This window comes from Corvus kubaryi, unplaced genomic scaffold, assembly GCF_017639235.1.
Source record: "Corvus kubaryi isolate FWS band 111438036 unplaced genomic scaffold, C.kubaryi_AGA036_p1.0 136, whole genome shotgun sequence".
NCBI classification, from domain to species: Eukaryota; Metazoa; Chordata; class Aves; order Passeriformes; family Corvidae; genus Corvus; species Corvus kubaryi.
Window position 1 is genome coordinate 3,956,748 of NW_024580670.1, and position 18,571 is coordinate 3,975,318.

An 18,571-nucleotide genomic window follows, 5' to 3' on the forward strand; every position below is an offset into this window, starting at 1 on the left:
GGAAGACAGAGAAATTATAATACCCCAAGTCTGGAAAGGTTCATTGTTGCACTGTCTCTATCCATGGTCAGTCTACACAGTAGCCACCCCTTCATTGTGTGAATGGAGAAAATGTTCTGTCTTAAAACTTGGGTTTTTAGAAAGATTTAGTGTGGTCAGCACTGCCAAGCCAAACTGAGCACAAAAGTTATTTTGCTCTGTAAGGCAGCCCCAAAGACACGTTGTGTCTGCGGTGTGACCTGTGTATGTGCAGAGAAGGGCTGCCAGCAGTGTGCGTGAACATGCAAGGGTTTTGTGTCCTCAAAGTGGGAGTTCTAGAGAGATTTAGTGTTTTGGTCAGCACTGCCAAGCCAAACGGAGAACGAAGGTTATTTTGCTCAGTAAGGCATCCCCAGAGACACGCTGGGTCTGCGGTGCGACCTGTGTATGTGCAAAGAAGGGGCTGCCATTAGCGGGGCCGTGCAGGGTGGTGGCATCGGGTACGCTGTGTGCCCCAGCGCCTCGTGGCCCTGGGCTGTTGTAAAGGTCTAAGGAAGAAGATCAGCGATTCCCTTCAGCTATGCCCCGCAGGAAGGGCACTGACGGGATGGTGCGAGCGCCTGTGCCCCTTTGGGGAGCCACCCATGCGCTCCAATGGTCCCTCGGCCATGTCTATCGCTGTCACCACCCTACCCTGCCCCTTGCCCGTCTGTCCGTCCTTCCCGTCGCACCTTGTCCCCGTCTCTCCGTCCCTCCCCTGTCCCTTGTCCAAGCCGGAGTCCCGCTCACCCCCTCCCGCGTCCCTCCTCGCAGCGTCCCTTGTCCCCTCCCCGCGCCCCGTCCCGCCCCTCGCCCCCCCCCGCCCGCCCGGGGAGATGGCGCTCAGCCCCCCCGAGCGGACCGCGCCGGGGCTGCCGCTGCACTCGCCATGGACCTTCTGGCTGGACAAGTGAGTGGGGCCGGGGGGCGGCGGGAGATGGGGAAACCCCCCACGTCCGTCTAGGAAGGGATGCGCATGTCTGGGATGATCGGTTCGCTCGTCCAACAGATTGGATGCGGGAAGTTAATCCTGGGCTGCATATGGGGAACGTGCTGGTGCGGGGGACTGTCCCGGTGCCTGTCCCCGTCGAAGGAATCGGGAGCGGTTCTCGGAGCCGCGTAGTGAAACTGGTTTGGAAACGCTTTCTGTTTTGTAGTTCAGCGGACACACATGGGTCCAGGCACCGTCGGTGCAGGTTTGAGCTCTAAATTTAGAGATGACGCTCGCCAGCCCCGGGAATAGACGGGTAGAGGTTGTGCTTCGCTGCTGTGGTTTGTGCATCCCTGCTGCCCCAGATGGATCCGGTCCCACTGACTGTGACATGCCCGATCTTACAACTCTTTAATATCAGGTTTGGCTCCCGTAGGTGATCAGTTCTTAAAATCCAAAGTGCTATGTTTTGAAGGATTAGCTAAAATTTTTTGATTATGTGCAGGTTAATATTACGTTTCATGTGCTTGGAGTTTGAGCCTCTAATGCCGTGGAAAGAGGCTGTCAAGGGACCTCACCCCTGTTGTGCACACAGTGAGGCATAGGGAAGAAGTGCCAAAGCCAAAACTGAAAAAGAAAGTTTCTCACCAGCATTTGATGTTGTTTTCCTAGCATGTATTTTCTAGCATCTTGTTTTTTAATCTACAGCTTCCTTTTCTCAATTTTTGGGTGTATTTCTCCTCTCTCCCCACTCCAGAGGGAAAGTTTATCAGCCTTTCTGCCACTGAACATACTGCCCCATGCTATTGGTAAAATTCTCCTCTTTAGTTATTTTTCTGGTAGCTTTTCAACTTGCGACAGAGAAATTACAAGCAGCTGTTGAAAACGCACAAATATTCTCATGTCCTGCAAATCAAATCTAATAAATAAACCCACCAATTATTTCTGATTAATCCTTTTCCAGTCATGATGCAGTTATGGTCAGGTTCAGGATCTGAGTTGTATTTTTGCTTAGTTTTTAAAAAAAAAAATTTGAACTGGTGTTTAATCAAGTCACCAACCAGGTCTGTTTGTTTACACAAGCCATGTGGAGATAAGCATGTATATTTTTTATAATCAGCACTGGAAGCTAAAATCTATTTTGAGTTCCTGAGTCCTATCATTTTTTTTAAAGGCTTGATTCACAATGTTTTAGACTCTTAAAATGCAGTTATTCTATAGATTATTTTTTGTCTTTTCAGATGACATGTAAATGCATTTAATTTGTATTGTTGTTTCTTAACTTATAAAGCCGAGACTGTATATATACAAAAACAAAAAAAGTGGGACCATATATACACACAAAACTGTGTATTTTGTTTACCAGCAACAGAGATAGAATAATGACAGGGAACAAGAATGACAGCAAACAAGACATGTTTTATACACTCAAGAATCATTTAAGGCATTAAAAAGCACACAAGAGATGGAACCATGATCTTAATTTACTGCTGTGTGTGGAGGTTCGCGTCTCTCTGCAGAGCCCCACAGAAGTGGCTGGGACATTTATTGGTACATCCACAGAGATTTGATGGAAGCTTAAGCTTGTATCGGATGGACTTTCCGTAGCAGATAACTGTGGGTGCTTTTTTAGCCTACTTCAGTAGCACCTAGTGTGGAGCAGTGCTGTTTCCTCAGGAGATGGTATTGATTTTTGACCGCTGCTACATTTTACCCTGTACTTGCAGAGAAAAGCAGGAAGAAGTGATGCTTAAGGATAAATAGATGTTGAGATGGATATGTAGTTATCTTTTTCTATTAAATTACTGTGAGAGAGATCCATGACATACAATTTTAAGATCTCTAAAACGTATCTTTTCATTAAGTCACGCTGTTAAAATAAATATCCATCAGCTAAGTGGCACTTTCGGTAGCAACTAGTGATGTGCTACCCTTGGGGTTCATGACCTTGCTTTTATCATAGCAGCACTGGACACTGCTTTAGAAGTAAATGCCTTTTTTTATCTACATCAGCACTTGTTTCTGTGAATGCCTTGGCACAGGCTGAACATCTGGAGGCTGGCATCCTGTGGCCAGGTCCTGGTTCATTGCCATCATCCCACACGTGTCACGGGGCATCTGCGTTTCCCGTTAGTGCTAAGCCTTTCTTGGTATCCGTGTCTGAAATAGCAACCATCTGATAGTGCTCTCTGCTATCTTACCCTGTAAATGCCTTAGGAAAATGAGTGTGATGAAAGCTTTGGGAGAACATTATTCACCAGTTTGACAAATAAGATCCTATCTATGATCTTCAAATGCTCGCAGGTCAGCAGTTTCAAAGAAGGTGCAGAGAAGCTCGCAGGTGTTTTCCTCTTAAGACAAATGAGATTTCCTTTTTGACTGTTAAAATGTTCCAAGGCCATGTGCTAAAAGTTTGGAAAACAGGAGTTTAGATCATCTGCTGTTTATTTTGTCCATTCTACAGATTTCCAAGTTCATACCCACATGTCTCATTGGTAGGATTTTTGCCTGCAGTGATGTTAGGGAGAAGGGGGAATTTCAGCAAGGCTTGCAGGTGCATTTGGTGCCACCTTGGGAAGCTGATTCATGCTGGTGGCACTTTACACTTGTGTTTATCTTGATAAGAGTCCTGTTCTGCTTGTAGTGGCTCCTGGCTCTGAAACGAAAGGTTGCCCTCTTAGGTTTTGCTACATTGCGTAGTCTTTCAGTAACTTTTTACAACAAAGTGTCAATATACATCACTGAATATAAAAAATGAAACATGAGCATTACCACTCTGGTCACTATATTGTGTAGCACATTCAACACAGGGATTGCACAAAAGGAAAAGTCAAGTGACATCACCATCAAGGACTGGGATGTCGTGGATAACAAGCCACATTATGCACTTGAAACCATCCCTTAACGGGATTTGGGGCTGTGGATCTGGGTGTGATATTTGTGTAAATACAAAGCTGTGAAGATGATTATACTTTTTGATGTACATGTACATGCTAATACATTACTTTGTAAACCTTGCAAATCCCAACTCTCACTTAGCCTGGGTGACACAATGCCATCTCATTGTGGTTTAAGCCCCGGCAAAACCCAAACACCACATGGGTGCTCGTTCACTCCCCCACCAGCGGGATCGGGGAGAGAATCGGAAGGGTAAAAGCTGGAAAAGTCATGGGCTGAGATAATGACAGTTTAATAGGGAAAGCAAAAGCTGCACATGCAGGGAAAGCAAAACAAGGAATTAATTCACTGCTTCCCATGGGCAGGCAGGTGTTCAGCCACCTCCAGGAGAGCACGGCCTCATCCTGCATGATGGTGACTTGGGAAGACAACCACCATCACTCCAAACATCCCTTCTTCCTCCTTCTTCCCCCCACTTTATATACTGAGCACAGTGTCAGATGGTCTGGAATATCCCTTGGGTCAGTTGGGGTCAGCTGTCCTGGCTGTGTCTCCTCCGAGTTTCCATCACTTTGCAGGATCATGGCCTGCTTGCCCTGTTTTCTTGCCTGATTTCGAACAATGCCCTTTAGATAATTCTCTTGCAAGAATAGTTTAACTCTTCAGTATCTTTGTGAGGGGAAGTATGTGCTTATAAACGTTGTCAAATAAGCAGTGTTATTTGTCTACTCCAGCAAAGACAAAATATTCTTACATAAGGTATTATCCTTATGTGCTGATTTTTCTCTCTGTATGTTATAGATGAGTTCTATATAAAGCTTGGTAGATATATTTTGATAACTGAACCATTTTAAGAATGTGTTAATCTTCCTAACTGAACACATCAGATATTTGAAACTAAACTTAATAATTTCCCTTCTTCCCTATAGCAAAATTTATTTATCTAGGATCATCTATTTCATCTGTTACAGCTTATGAGTAGGTGGCTTACAATGAAAAATGATGGTTAATATTATAAGAATGTTCAATCCAGTAAGTGCATTTTGACAGGCATTGATGGCTTGAAATCAGTCTTTGTATTCAGAATGGATTACCAGATTTATTTAGTTGCCACAGCATGTTTTTGACTTTATGCTTTGAAAGTAAATATTTTGCTTATTTATACCAAAAGCAGTTGTGCCTAAGCACTTACAGGGGTATTTTCAAAACTGCTTGGCAGCTTTTAAAGCTCCCGCTAAAGCTGTGATGAGATTCCCACTGGGAAACAAAGGCCAGTGTGAGCACATATGAAACAACTTCTATACTTAATTCTTTGCAGAAAAACAGAAAAGCTACAGTTCAGCATCAGAAATTAACATAAGCACAACCACCTGGAGGTTTATTCATGGATAAAACAATGGAATTTATCTTTGTATCCTTTGTTCTTTATTCATGCTGGAATAATGAAGGAGTAGTGAAGCAAGCTGGTATTAGGATTCATTTTGTGGAGATTATTCCTGTTTCCATGTTCCTGTGTGATTCACTATGAGATGCTGTACAGTGGGTCTGGCCTGATTAGGCAACTTAATTAGTCCTAAAACACGCTAAATTTTCTCCTATAAAGGTTCTGAAGATGCAGTGGCATCACAGGGCATGAAAACAGGCAGACCAGGAGAACCATTGAATATTTTATGTGCAGACTCTCCATGGGAAACCCAGATGCACAACTGTAGGTAAAGTTGTGACAGAACAACTATTCCCATCCCCCGAGGATCTGTCAGTGCCAGGCTGGTGCCATGATCCAGCTCCTTCCTGTTACTGTGCTCATGAGGATTGGCAGGGCCTGCTGAGTTCTTGGAAATGAATTGTTCACCGTGACAATAACTGACAGGTCAGTAGGGCATATTGGGTTAATTTATTGTTGATGGCAGTAAAATTAACTGAATGGGAAGAATCCTGTAATGGCTTCATTTTGAGGGTCAATATTTGCAGGGTCTTGTTATGTAGTACCACGTGTATTGAGGTTTTTATTAAAATGCACAACCGTCTAACTACTCCTTATAGTGCAAGTTTTTACTGGAGAGTTACAGAAATAGGAATTTCTACAGATTCCTTCACTTGAAAATCATCTGTCATTTCTGCTAACTTAATTTAAACTTCACTTAAACTGTGTACTCAACAAAAAAACCCAAAAATCTCAATTTCGTGAGTTTCAAGGCACAAAAGTCCTGAGTGGTCATCTGTGTGGAGCTGTTGAGTTTCTGGGTGACTATCACAGAAACACTACAGTTTAGATTTGTCAGGAGTCTGGAATTTTGCATGAAATTCAAGGCTTTTTTTTTCTGTCTGTCTGATTAAAATATTGTCTCTGCCTTATAATCATGCATGAAACCAAATTTGTGTAGGTGTAAATTCCAGAGCAAATTATCCTGAACTTTTAAATTGATGCATCATAATTCTCTCAATTACATTTTTTTAGTAGAGTTTCAGTTTTTTTGACTGTTTGTTTTTCAGACACAAACATTTTAGTGTTCATGCTCATATCCATAAATGACTGACACTTTCCAGAGCTGAGTGAAAGGCTGAAATAACACTGTAATCTGGTGGGCCTGGAGCACTTACCAGGCAGGTTACTAGGAATAAATGGTCACTCACCATAACTTTTAAAATAGGTAATTTGCTGGTTGGTTGGTGCTCCCTGCCAGCTATCACAGTTTCTCTGGAAAATGTTATTTGCAGCTATCAAAACGGGCCATTTTGTAACCTCTGAGTGGAATATTCTGTCTACCTGTCTTAGCTGCTCTTTCAAATGGCATTAAATTTGCTAAATGGCTGTCGTGATGATCTAGGTAACCTGTGACGGCTATGGCTAGACAATACATTTTCATCTTTTATCTGAGTAGACCTTACTATCAAAGCAACACAGTGGCAGTATCAGCACGAGGATATTGAGTGATGATAATATATGTTGTACAACATATGTAATGCCAGATGCCTTGGTGACTGCTAAGCCACCAGTGGCAGAAATAGTGCAGAAGAGAAGTAATTTCTTGGGCAGTGGGGTGAGGCAACAAGAGGCAAAATTTACCTCGGGTTTTGCCTGTCTGTGTTCTTTTCTACGTGGAACAAAGTGTTAGTAGAGAGGTGCTAGTTTGGTCAGCAAGAAAAAAACTCTAACTAACTAAAAAACTCTCTACTAAGAAATAGTTAAATCACTTGATAAGTTTTAAAGTCTGTTTTAACTGATTACCTTTTTTTGTGCCTTCAAAAGCAACGTGACTGGCTCTGTTTCTGTTAAATTCTGTGACTTTCTCTTTTTGCTCTTTAATGCTGAATGTAAAGTGTAAGTAAAAAAGGCCCAAACATACACACACAAAACCCCAGACCCCCAAACCTTACTATGATAATTCCTTTTATCACATTGATGACAGATATTTTTTGTTTCAAGTTACCATTTTTTTATGGGACTTCTCATAGCTCATGAGCCACTGTATTACAAGCTGTGCCACGGTGATTTCTTGGGTTTTTTTGTTTGTTTCCTGCCAGTTCCACCATTGTAATGTGCTCTCAGGTCTGGTAATTAACAGGCAAATAGTAAAGTAGATGTTAGTTTGCCTGTTTTATACTGAAAAAGTTGGGAGGTATTTTTCTGCTGGTTTTGTATGTAGTTTTAAGGCAGCTTATTTTAATAGGAGCCTTGAAAAAACCTTAGAGCTATTATTAGACTTTTGAACATGTGATGCTGTTTCAGTAGTTTTGCATATTAAATTTCTTCCTTTACATGATTATCTAGGGTTTGCCCAGAGCTTCAATTATATCTGTAACAACTGAGAGTAACTTCAGTGTTTCCCTGGATGTATTTCATGCTGATCAGATGTATCAGGGAGGGATGCTGAGATCTGGTTTGCTTTTATCCTTTCTTCAGCTGATACCCGAGCAACAGCTGCGTTTTCTTCTGTTTCCTTAAACCTGCTCTCTTGCGTCTGTTTCCAGATTTAGTAATTTTACACATTTTTGTTTCCTCTTCTGAGACACAATGGGAGGTTGCTTTTGTCTTTGATCTTCGTTTTTCTTTAGAAATCCTACTTCAGCTTCTGAAGGCAAAAAAAAAAAAGTTTCCAGTTCTAAGAAATTGAATGTGCCTTAGCAATTTTGACCTCATTCCCCCAAAATTGTGCCTGTGGGATTGTGTGCTGGGAATTGTAGGGTGGGTGTTACGATGTACTGTTAGCGCAGTGACAGGAACGCAGGGATGTCTGGGGATGTGGATGCACCGTCCCATGTCTCATGCACTGAAGAGTCATGAAAAAGATTATAAATAGAACCATTTAGGTTGGAAAAGACCTTTCAGATGATGGGATGCAGCTGGTGCTGTGTGTGCACCTAAAGAATCACAGAATATCCTGAATTGGAAGGGACCCACGAGGATCATCAAGTCCAACTCCTGGCCCTGCACAGGACCATCCCCAAGGGTCATGCCCTGTGCTTGAGGGCATTCTCCAAGTGCTTCTGGAGCTCTGGCAGCCATGGGACTGTGACCATTCCCTGGGGAGCCTGTTTAGTGCCTGACCATCCTCTGGGGAAAGAACCTTTTCCTGATACCCAACCCTAAACCTGACATAGCTCCAGCCATTCCCTTGGGTCCTTGTCAGTGGTCACCACAGAGTTCAGTGCCTGCCCCTTCACTTCCCCTCATGAGGAACTTGTAGACTGCAATGATGTCTCCCCTCAGTCTCCTCCAGGCTGGACAGACAAGTGACCTCCACCACTCCTCTGATGGCTTCCCCTGGAGGCCCTTGAGCAGAGAAGCAGCCACGGGTGGGAGCTGGTGATGGCCAGTATGAGTGAGCTACAGAAGCTGAACCACACCTGGTGTACCAGAGTGTCTGGCAGTGAGACCAACCCAAGGATCTCTTGGCTTTATAGGGCGTGCTGGTGGTAGATGCATCAGTGAAGGCGTCAGCGCCGGTGGTGGAAGAACTGCCTGGAGCCATGGCGGTTCCCTGGGTATGTTGGGTGACATAGCACATGGCGGCAGAGCCGCCCTGTGGGACTTGTGTTTCTCCTCAGGCCATGTGCGTGTCCCATCCCTCGGGGGTAGCGAGGAGCTCGTGGCGGGTGTGGCCGGCCTGCTGAGGGCGGTGCGGGGCTGAGGGCAGCTGCCGCCGCGCGCGCCCCGCCATGCCCGCCTCACCGCCGGCTGTGCGCCTGCGCCACCTAGCGGCCCGGCGATGAGGGCCCGGCGAGGCTGGGCGGCACAAACTGCAGATGAGCTTTCTTTTCAAAGTGTGAAGCACCGGGAGCGTCTTAAAACGCTAAAAACGGGGGCTGCGGTGTATTAAATGCAATTTAAAATAATTCTGGCGTAGCATTATGCCGTCCGCTTGTTGTAGCACCTCACCTGTGAACAGCAGGGCTCTGAGGGTGTGTAAGTAGCTCTGAGAGCAGCACTGTGCTGCTTGGCTAAAACTCCTAATCATTCTGTTTAATTTTACAAATTACCTGGCAAATGTTAATTTATTTGCAAGTATAACAGAGCTTGAACTCCTATCTTTAAATGATTCGTGATAATTTGGAGTTGGACTTCCCCTTCGACATGTGAACATTTCAACTTCACACTCGCGTTTCACATTCCCTCTTCATCTCCCTTCCCTTCCTCCTTGACAAAATAAATATTTTAACTAATCTGAGCTTTGTTTTCAAGGTCACTTCGTGGTACAACAGCAGCTGAATGTGCATTAAATTTGAAGAAGATTTATACAGTACAAACAGTGCAGGTAAGGCGTCTGGCTCTGCTACAGGAGCTGCCACATGTTACTAATGTAACTTCACACCTTAAGTTTCGTTTTTCTTCCTAGGATGAGTCACACCTGTGGCTTTGCTTACCTGAGGTGTGAAACGTGAGTATTACTGGTGTTGTGTGTTTGTATTACTGAGTCAGTGTTTGAATTTCATTTGGCTTTCCGGACAAGAAAAGGAGGAGGCATATTGGATTGGGCATGCTGAATTCTTAAGCCTTCCTGAGTTTCCACTAGTATATTGAATTATTATATTTGATGTATTTTAAGTATTTTTCCATCCTTTTCTCCTTTTTTTAATACAGAAATTAATTACGCAAAGACTAAAAATTGCAGCATGTGTTTGTTTTTTGGAGTTTTTTTGTGGGGTTTCTCTCCTTGAGTATGTATCTAAAAAAAGATTCTAGCAAACTGAATTAAAGTACTCTTAAACCGTGTGATACTTGCAGCAATGAGAAATTCTGCATGTCTGTGTCATCTGCCATTGCCTAGTAGAGGGCATCTCTTGCAAGTAAAATTGTATTTCTTTTTTAACACCCCAGTTAGCATGAAGTGTAGCAAATTGGTATTTGTCTCACCTTAGAGTTAATCTGACTAGTTCACTAAATCTGGAATTTTAGGGTAATGCCAGACCCTTCTCTTTGAGAAGCACAGCTGTAGCAATCTACTGAAATTTTAAATAAGGCTTTCTCATGAAGGTCTTCACAACTTGTTACTTTGCATGAGATTTCCAAACCCAAAACCTTCCAAACTAAGTCCCTAGCTCAGGACAAGAAGAGCTCTCAAATGTTTCCACAGCCATCTACCAGTGTACCTCTGCTCCTTCTTCTGCAAGTAGCTTTAGGGTTTGATCACACAACCAGTTAAGAGTAAGATCATAGTTGAAATGGGTGTTTCATGCCAAGTTTTTATATTTTTAGTAGTCTTCCATTTCTTCTTGTGGCTGGGTAAAGGTAATAGCTGTTAGGCAGAGTTGCCAAGGGCCACAACATTTTATCACATAATGTTGCAATCCTTGTTTCTAAAGTTGTGCTAGTGATGAAGTATTGGATAATACTTAATGTATTAGATAATACTTAAATATTTTGTCTAGATAATACTTCATGAGTTGCACTAATGATTAATATTGCATCACCACATGTTGATGCATCTTAAGTCTTTAAAAATCTTTTCTGTTCCCAACTGTTGCATAAAGAGAGAAGAGATTGGGATCTTTTCAGTCATCTCTCCCTGTTGCTCACTACTGCTTTTGGGTGCCTTTTTATCCACCCCAAACCTGCATGACAGCTTCTGCTTTTACCAGCAGAAACACTGGGAAGTCATCCAATGGTTCCTGGTAACTTGGATCTTTGAATTTCTCCCCAGCTCCTGTATTGACATGTGCATCTCAGGTTTTTTGCATCTGGTTGAACCCTTTCACTCAGATGAACTAGTTGGGTTGCTGGTTAGACATTTAGTTCACCAGAATTATTGTTTGTGGTGTTTTTGTAACTCAGGATAATCATAATGAAGCTTAGGCTAGTCTTAAGTGAAGCAAGGTGGATATTTGATATACATTTTTTTAATATGCTAAGGAAGTTTTATGTATTGGTTTGTTCTGACATACTCAGTGTGACTCTAGTTTTGATGATTTTTTCCCTTTGTATTCAAAAGGATAATCTGCATTTCAACTGCTTCCCTTTTTTCCACCTTCACTTATGCATGATTGGCATGTAAAAAAAATAAAAGTAGAAATGAACTTGTAAGAAGTTCTTTTCAGAGCATTCTATTATAACGTAGAAGGTGCCAGTTCTCCAGGAGAAGGAAGCTTAATTGTTTCAGAGAAAATGAGCAAGGAAATAAATCTGCATGAAACACTCTCTTGTGTTAATGCAACTAATATTTTTCCTTTTCAAGGATTTCTGGAGTGTCTACAACAACATTGCTCCTGTGACAAATTTGCCTCTGAAATGTAGCTACCATTTAATGCGGGGAGAAAGGCGCCCGCTTTGGTACGTATGTTGTCATCAGTCATTTCTGGGAATGGGCAGCGAATAACCTGAAGGGGAGAAAGGTGTGGGACAGGAGTGTCTTGTTTCTGTTGGCTGCGAACACCTGGACTCAAAAGACCTATGAAAGAAATACCCTGAGGTTCTTGTTCAGTTTAAAAGTGACTTGTACCAAAGAGTCTTTATTAAAAACACAGACTGCAAAATCATTGTCCACCTCTGGATGTAAATGTACGAAAATAGATTATGAAATAGGAGCTAAGAAATTAGAATATGACTCTGAATTTCAGTTCAGGAGTACACAGAATAAGTTACTTCTATTTGAATTTTTTTAGCTTGCACATTATTTCCTTCCACTGAAGCTGGTGAAATAATGATGCAAACAACTGATGGTCCTTAACCCTTTTTCGCCTGTGCAAAAGTACAGGTGAAGTACATGCTTCACATGCCTACACATGCCCATGCACCTTGGATTAAAAGTAATTTAAGACATTATGAGGTGATTCATTGCAGCAAATTCCTACTTGATCGTAGAATAGTAATGGAATAAAGTATAAATAATTGATGTTTTCCTTTCAGAAATCAAACTTGGCATCTCTTCTTCCTGTTGCAGTTCTGTCACATCTCAGAGAACCCCAGCACTTTCTGAAGAGTTTTGATCTTTTTGGCATCATTTGCATAGATTGTGATTGCATTAGGGTTCTTTAACTGAATCGTAGTTGTCTAACTTTGTGGTGACTTACTACAGGAGATTTCTGCCCTAATCTACTGGAGATGTAAATTTCTAAAGTGAATGCATCTGAAGGTCATGTTACTTTTCTGAAAATACTGTGACTGGTCAGGATAGCTAAAGTGGGTATGAAAAAACATTGTTGTCTGTATAAATCAACTGGGCCATTGTGTGCAGGTCTTAATATCTTTGTAGGGATGAATGAGAGCATTTGGGGTTTTGATTTTTTGGTTTTGTTTTTCCTATTTTTAGTTTTCATGTGTTAAGTGATTATTAGAGGTGTAAAATGCAAAGATTGTTTCTGAAAATTAAACACTTTTTTTAAGCCTATCAAAGTAATTTTGCATTTTAGGAAAGGGATTGCAAGAGATTGATCTCATCATCAGTAATTTGCTAACCTTTCAATAATTACTGCCAAGAAGCTTTTCTGATATTACCATTACAGTATACTGGCCAATTTCAGCATTTTATATTTTTTTTTCTTTTAGAAAGAAAGACAAATCCTGAAGTAAGAGTTGAGGATGCAGATTTTGAAGATGTCCTCCCAAAGTTTCCCCCTCTTTTCCCCATCGTCTGTCAGGATTAGTGGGAGACCATTGATCCTGAGGAATCTCTATAGGTGTTATCCTGAGTTTAGATATTCCAAAGACGAATTTTTAGGTTATTTAATTTTGCCTTTACAGAGTTTTAACAGGAAACTAGAAGCCCTAATTTAAAGTCTTAGAAAAAGAATTGTGACAGAATAAACTTGAGAAGCTCGCAGGTTAGTGCATTGTGCCTTTGTCATTACAAGGCAGTTTAATGGTTATGTCTGCCCTGACCCTGGGCAGCTCAAGTCTCTTTTTAATAAGGGCAATTAATTTCTAGCTGTTGCAGAACTGACATGAAGTGTGCTCATGTTCTTTTACTAAATTGAATAAGCGGAAGAGTAATAAGCTGCTTCTGTGAAAATATCCCAGAGGTTTTCCAAAATTAAAGGTTACCATAGTAAAATGTAAAATTGTTTTGTGGCTTGTTCCCATACAGTGTGCAGCCACTTCAAAGACGGTCTGTAGTCAGGGAAAATATAAGTATTTTCCAACACACAAAACTTAGGAAAGAGATTAGGTGTTGAGAGATACACTTCGTATGAACAATGAAAGAATTATCTCTGATGTCAGAAGTCAGAGTCATACTCCCTGGAGTTAGTAATTGCATTTCAGATGGGATTTTTCTGGGAAAATTAAACCACAAACATAAGGTTGTCTAAATGTGGATTTGAATGTTTATTTTCACTGATCTATTTCCCATAACAGGGAAGAAGAAAGCAATGCCAAAGGAGGTATATGGAAAATGAAGGTCCCTAAAAAAAGTACGGTATGTTATATTGACTCTTTACTCAGACCTTGTTTAGTAAAGGAGTTTCTTCAAACTCTATTTGATAAAGCTGTTGTAAAGCTTTTTACTTCTTGCATCACCCAACACAACAACCAAACACTACTTTGACTTCCATAACCTTTTAAAGACAACGAGAAGTTTCTTTTCCAATAATTCCGTATCTCTTGCTTTAGATAACATTTGGCAATGTATTATAAAACAAATGAAAGCTGCAGTGTTTCCATTTGGAAACATGGTAATTTATAACCACCTTTGTTCTTGAGACTGTTTGCTTATAGGCATACAAAGAAAAATAGACCTTTTCCTGATAATCTATGCTAAATTATATATTTTTTCATTTAAAAGTGTGAAAGATGAAGTCTATTCAGGCATATCTTTGAGCTCTAATGAAATAAGTGTGTTTCTCTTTGCCTCCCTAATCAAATTCATGTGAGTAACTTCTGTGAACTGCCACAGAAAGGAGATTTGACCTCTTCACATATGGTGTTTATGTGTGTAAGTGTGCTCTGGATCAGGCCTTTAAACAGAAAAAGTGAAGTGTCAGAAAAATGTGACAGCCTTGCAGAAGGCATTAAATGCTGAAAGATGGTACTCAAAATTTCAGCCAAAAGTTAATTGAATTTTGCCTGTGGGCTTTTCCCTTGTATGTAAGTTGCAGCTTTCCTCCCCTGCAGTCCCAAGTGGTCACAAAAGACTGAAATTGGAATTGTCTTTTTCCTCTTATAATCCAAGGTGTGAAGATTGTCAGAAGTGACAAGTGGTTTGGAGAGCCTGAATTACTGGGCAGTGAATTTAGGGACCCCAGAGGCCTTGTTTTTCAGAGGCTGAATGACAGCCCCTTTTTGATATGAAGGTACTTTTGATCTCTCAAACTACGCACCACATGGCCTCAGTCACTTCTGAAAGGTTTGCTTGAAGGTGAACTTCAGTCAGCTTTCAGTGCCTTGTAAATAGCATAAATAACACCTTTATGCCTGTTTCTCGTTTTTTTGGCTTCATTCTTCATCACATGTGGGCACAGCTTCTCCTTGGCTAAGATGAACCATCTTGTACAGACCCAACAATGAATTATATAACACAGCATGCACTTACAATAAATACTCTTTTTTGTCTAGACAACCTCAGAAAGAGAAGACACTCAAAACTGACCTAGCAAACCTGACTTTTAAATTAAAAAATAATAATGCAAATGTAACTTTTTTTCTGCCTCCTTAGGCTGCAGTTTGGAAAGAGCTACTGCTAGCAGCTATTGGAGAGCAGTTTATAGATTGTTGTGCAGCAGGTAATGATTAAGACATTTCTTCATAATTTCTTTTCACCATATTTGCTTCATCTCTACACATGAATATCTGATTAGAGTGGCTGTTACAGTGACAGTGAATATCCTGTTAGGAATTGTCTTTCACTGGGTATCGTTCCATAAAAAAGAATGGCATTTTGCAAGTTCACAGAGCAGTTCAGCAATTAACTTTTCAAATGGTGTCTCTCAGACCCTTTATACACTGATAGGGTTGTCTTGGGGTCATTTTAAGCAAATATGTGATATTCTGCTGTCCAAAGAGGCTCCTTGGCCATGTGCTTGTGACACCACCTTTGTGTACTGTTAGTGACCCTTTCCTTGGGATGCACAGAGCCACTGTGCCATGGAGCTCACAGCTGGAGGCAGCCACTGCCCCCAGCTGTGGCATAGCCTCTGAGCTCTCCACAAAGCTGAATCCTGAGAACTTCACACCAAAAAGGGCTTCTTCAGCCTAGCACCGAGTTACCAGCACTGGCAGCAGCAGCAGCCTGACTTGGGCTTTATTAATTTCATTAATTTTGTTTTCTTTTTTTTCTGTTGCTGCCTTGACAAAATGTAAAGGAAAAAGAGAACAAAGTCTGGAAAATCTGGTGCCTGATCTCCACCAATTACTGTTCCTGGGGTTTTAGTTGTTTCACTTTCATCCTCCCATTTCTGCTTGTAGACATCACTGTAGGTGTAAATTATCTTTAGTAGTTCATATTGCTGACCTTACTGGAGGGAGTCTTGTGATTCCCTTCTAATCAAGTCTAAGAGTGCTAATAGCAAAGATGAATAATCCTATGGCACTTCATAAAAAGCACCATGAAGTAATATTTCCAATAGCTTCTAAAAACAGTTTCTTTCTGGTAACTACTTTGTTTGGTTTGAACATTGGTATTTTCCTCACTGGAGATTGCTCTTTTTTTCACATCTTCATTTTTTTCCAGCTTTTGGGCACGGTTTCATAATACATAAGTAGCAAATTAGACATGTCTCACTTTCAAAGTATTCCTTAATGGTTCTTCCCCTTCTATGCAGATGATGAAGTAATAGGGGTTAGTGTCAGTGTTCGTGACCATGAAGATGTTGTGCAAGTCTGGAACATGAATTCCTCTTCAGCAAATGAAGCAAAAGTTTTAGAAAAGATTCATGAACTTCTCCCACACACATCTTTTAAAGCAGTCTTTTATAAATGTAAGTATTTTGTACTGTTAATTTCCACCTTCCTTAGAAAAACAAGATGCTGGTAGAGTATTTCTATGGGAATATCCTGCCTGATTTATCATTAATTACTTAGGAACGTAGCATCTGTCATTGCACTAAAATTATGTCCCTTCAATGTAGAAGTTAGCTATCATTCAAAAGATATTTTTAATTGCATTGTAGAATCTGTTTTGTTTCATGTTTAATAGGCCTGATTCACAAAACAAATGAAACAAATCTGTTGATAACTCTTAAAGCTACATGCTGTCCAATTTAAGCATTCATTTAGAGGAACCATTTACAATCAGGATTTTAAGAGATCTCATATTTTAGGCTCCCTATAAATGTATTATCAGAATAGTGTATTCTGAAAGATCCCTTGTTGGCACATTGTGTTCTCCCTTGACTGATTTATACATTTTTATCTTCTCTTTTTTTAATCTTTTCAACTCCTTAACAGAGTTTACATGTTCTGCTATTCCTTTTTTTTTCCTTCTCTTTTCCCTAGTCCACAGAGAGCATCATGCTTTTGAAGGCTGACATGGAAAGCATTGAGTGCATTGTATGCCAAGATCATTTGTTGTTATTTGGTGTTTTGAGCTGGTCTGGACAAGAAGGAGGATGGTGGAAGTCCTGCAGAACTGCTACATGGGATTGGCCCTTTTGAGTTTCTGACATTTCAAACTGGCCTATTGCTACTGAAAATGAAAAAAAACCCAAACAGTTGCCTTGACCCCTAAATACATGATTCATTACTTCATGTTGAGTTGGTGTTTTTAATTCTTTGTTGTTTTTTTAAAAAATATTTTGGCCACTTGTTTTTTCAACCTGATTATATTTGTTCCCATTTCATTAAGACAGTAGACCTTCTTTTCTTCTCTGCTGTACTTGATGAAAAGCAAACATGCTCAGAGATGCTATGCTGCTTTTCCAAGATGTGCTGTACATAGAGGAATCCTGGCTTGGGGAAATGTGTTTTCAATTTCCACTTTGAAACATTCCTATCATGTTAAAATATACTCACTGGTTTTGTCCCAAGAGAGAAAGAAATTGCACTGCATTTATTTTAACGTTTAGTGTAATCTGGTCTTGCACTGACAACAGCACATACTGTAAATGTAAACAGAAAAGGGTACCTTAAGTGAGCAATTAAAGAAAACACACTTATATTGGGACTAACCCTGTGTAGGATGATGTTAATGTCTTTTAATTGTATTGATTTCAGAAGAGCCCTTGTTCAGGTTAGAATCAGAAATTTCTCAGTAGAATACCCTGCAAACTCCCCCCTCTTATTTAAGGGTGATGGGGTGTTTATGGTTTTATATTGTATGCTTTCTTGTGGTACCTTTCTGTACATTCATGAAAAAATGTCATGAATAACTTCTAATGAATTGTACAAACTGGATCCATCCCTTCCACTTCCTTAAGTACGTCAGACCCATATCTGCACCCACTAGGTCAGTGTCAGAATTGCTGCTGGCTTCAGTGCAAAGGAAGAGATCCCATCGTCTGTAGTTTCAAACCCTCAAAACTTCCTAAGTATTCTTTCTAAAATAAACAAAGAATACAGAAAATAAATTTGTGTTGCAGCTTGAATAGAAATAGAAACAGTGTTAACCTTTAAATGTTTGTCTATATTAACTATTTGAGGTGTTTTAATATACTACCAAAGATTGATGTAGTTCCTCTTACAAGAAGCTGCAAGGTGGAGATGAACATACCCTCTGCTGAGCACTCCTGCATCCTTTAGAGGTTTTTGTCTGGCAGCTCTTCAACTTGCACTGATTTCCACATCTTTAGTATATTCAGAAGCAGCCATAAAGATCAAATAAATTTAAAAACAAGTATCACACATTTGAGATTTTTTTTTTTTTTACAACTTTATCTTGTACTTACAACTTTAACTTGTATTTATGGATTAAAACTGTGTAGTTAATGAGCATTATTAATTAAATACATTTTCTAAAATCCAAGTGTCTTGCTTCTGTAATTGCTTTCTGGGATGAAATGTTACTGGTCCTACTTTTTCAAACCTGTGTATTTTACATTAAAACTTACTCTCTTAAAAGCTCTCTGTTTTGTTCTTAGACTAAATTTTTTTTCAGTGAAGAAGTGTGAAGTACCAGTGGATACTTGCAGGTGGGATGTACCTGGACAGCCTCCAGGCCTGTGTGATGGAGGGGAAAAGTGACTTCAGAGAAGTGAGGGTTAGAATACAGTGAGGAGAAATGTTTTCAACTGCTTGATGAGCAAGATTTCTCACTTGAAATATTTCCGTCTTTGGAGGAAATGTAAGTGGAATACTAATGGAGAATTAATCATGCGCCTCTCCCTCTGCTTCCTTTTACTTTTGGAAACAAGCCACAG

At 40.5% G+C, this 18,571-nt stretch overlaps 1 protein-coding gene across 7 annotated transcripts; it reads left to right on the forward strand.

Annotated features, from left to right (window-relative positions):
• The first annotated feature begins 842 nt into the window (after positions 1–842).
• EIF4E3 (eukaryotic translation initiation factor 4E family member 3) lies at positions 843–18,276 on the forward strand. Of its 7 annotated transcripts, XM_042014029.1 has the most exons (9): positions 857–928; positions 8,753–8,833; positions 9,531–9,603; positions 9,685–9,726; positions 11,521–11,615; positions 13,638–13,698; positions 14,935–15,001; positions 16,040–16,195; positions 16,713–18,276. In XM_042014029.1, exons 5-9 carry the CDS (start codon positions 11,590–11,592, stop codon positions 16,742–16,744), a joined length of 342 nt encoding a protein of 113 aa, XP_041869963.1. In that variant the 5' UTR covers positions 857–928; positions 8,753–8,833; positions 9,531–9,603; positions 9,685–9,726; positions 11,521–11,589; the 3' UTR covers positions 16,745–18,276. The 7 variants fall into 7 exon arrangements, with proteins under 7 accessions (XP_041869935.1, XP_041869946.1, XP_041869963.1 ...); XM_042014001.1 differs by lacking the exons at positions 8,753–8,833; positions 9,685–9,726 and adding an exon at positions 1,176–1,214 and having other exon boundaries at positions 843–928; XM_042014054.1 differs by lacking the exon at positions 9,685–9,726.
• The last annotated feature ends 295 nt before the right edge of the window (positions 18,277–18,571 follow it).

Coding starts and splice junctions, on each gene's coding strand:
- EIF4E3 (XM_042014001.1), top strand. CDS start 855: ATGGCGCTCAGCCCCCCCGAGCGGACCGCGCCGGGGCTGCCGCTGCAC. Junction 1,215..9,530: donor TCCAGGCACCGTCGGTGCAG/GTTTGAGCTCTA, acceptor TTTGTTTTCAAG/GTCACTTCGTGGTACAACAG. Junction 15,002..16,039: donor TATAGATTGTTGTGCAGCAG/GTAATGATTAAG, acceptor CCTTCTATGCAG/ATGATGAAGTAATAGGGGTT.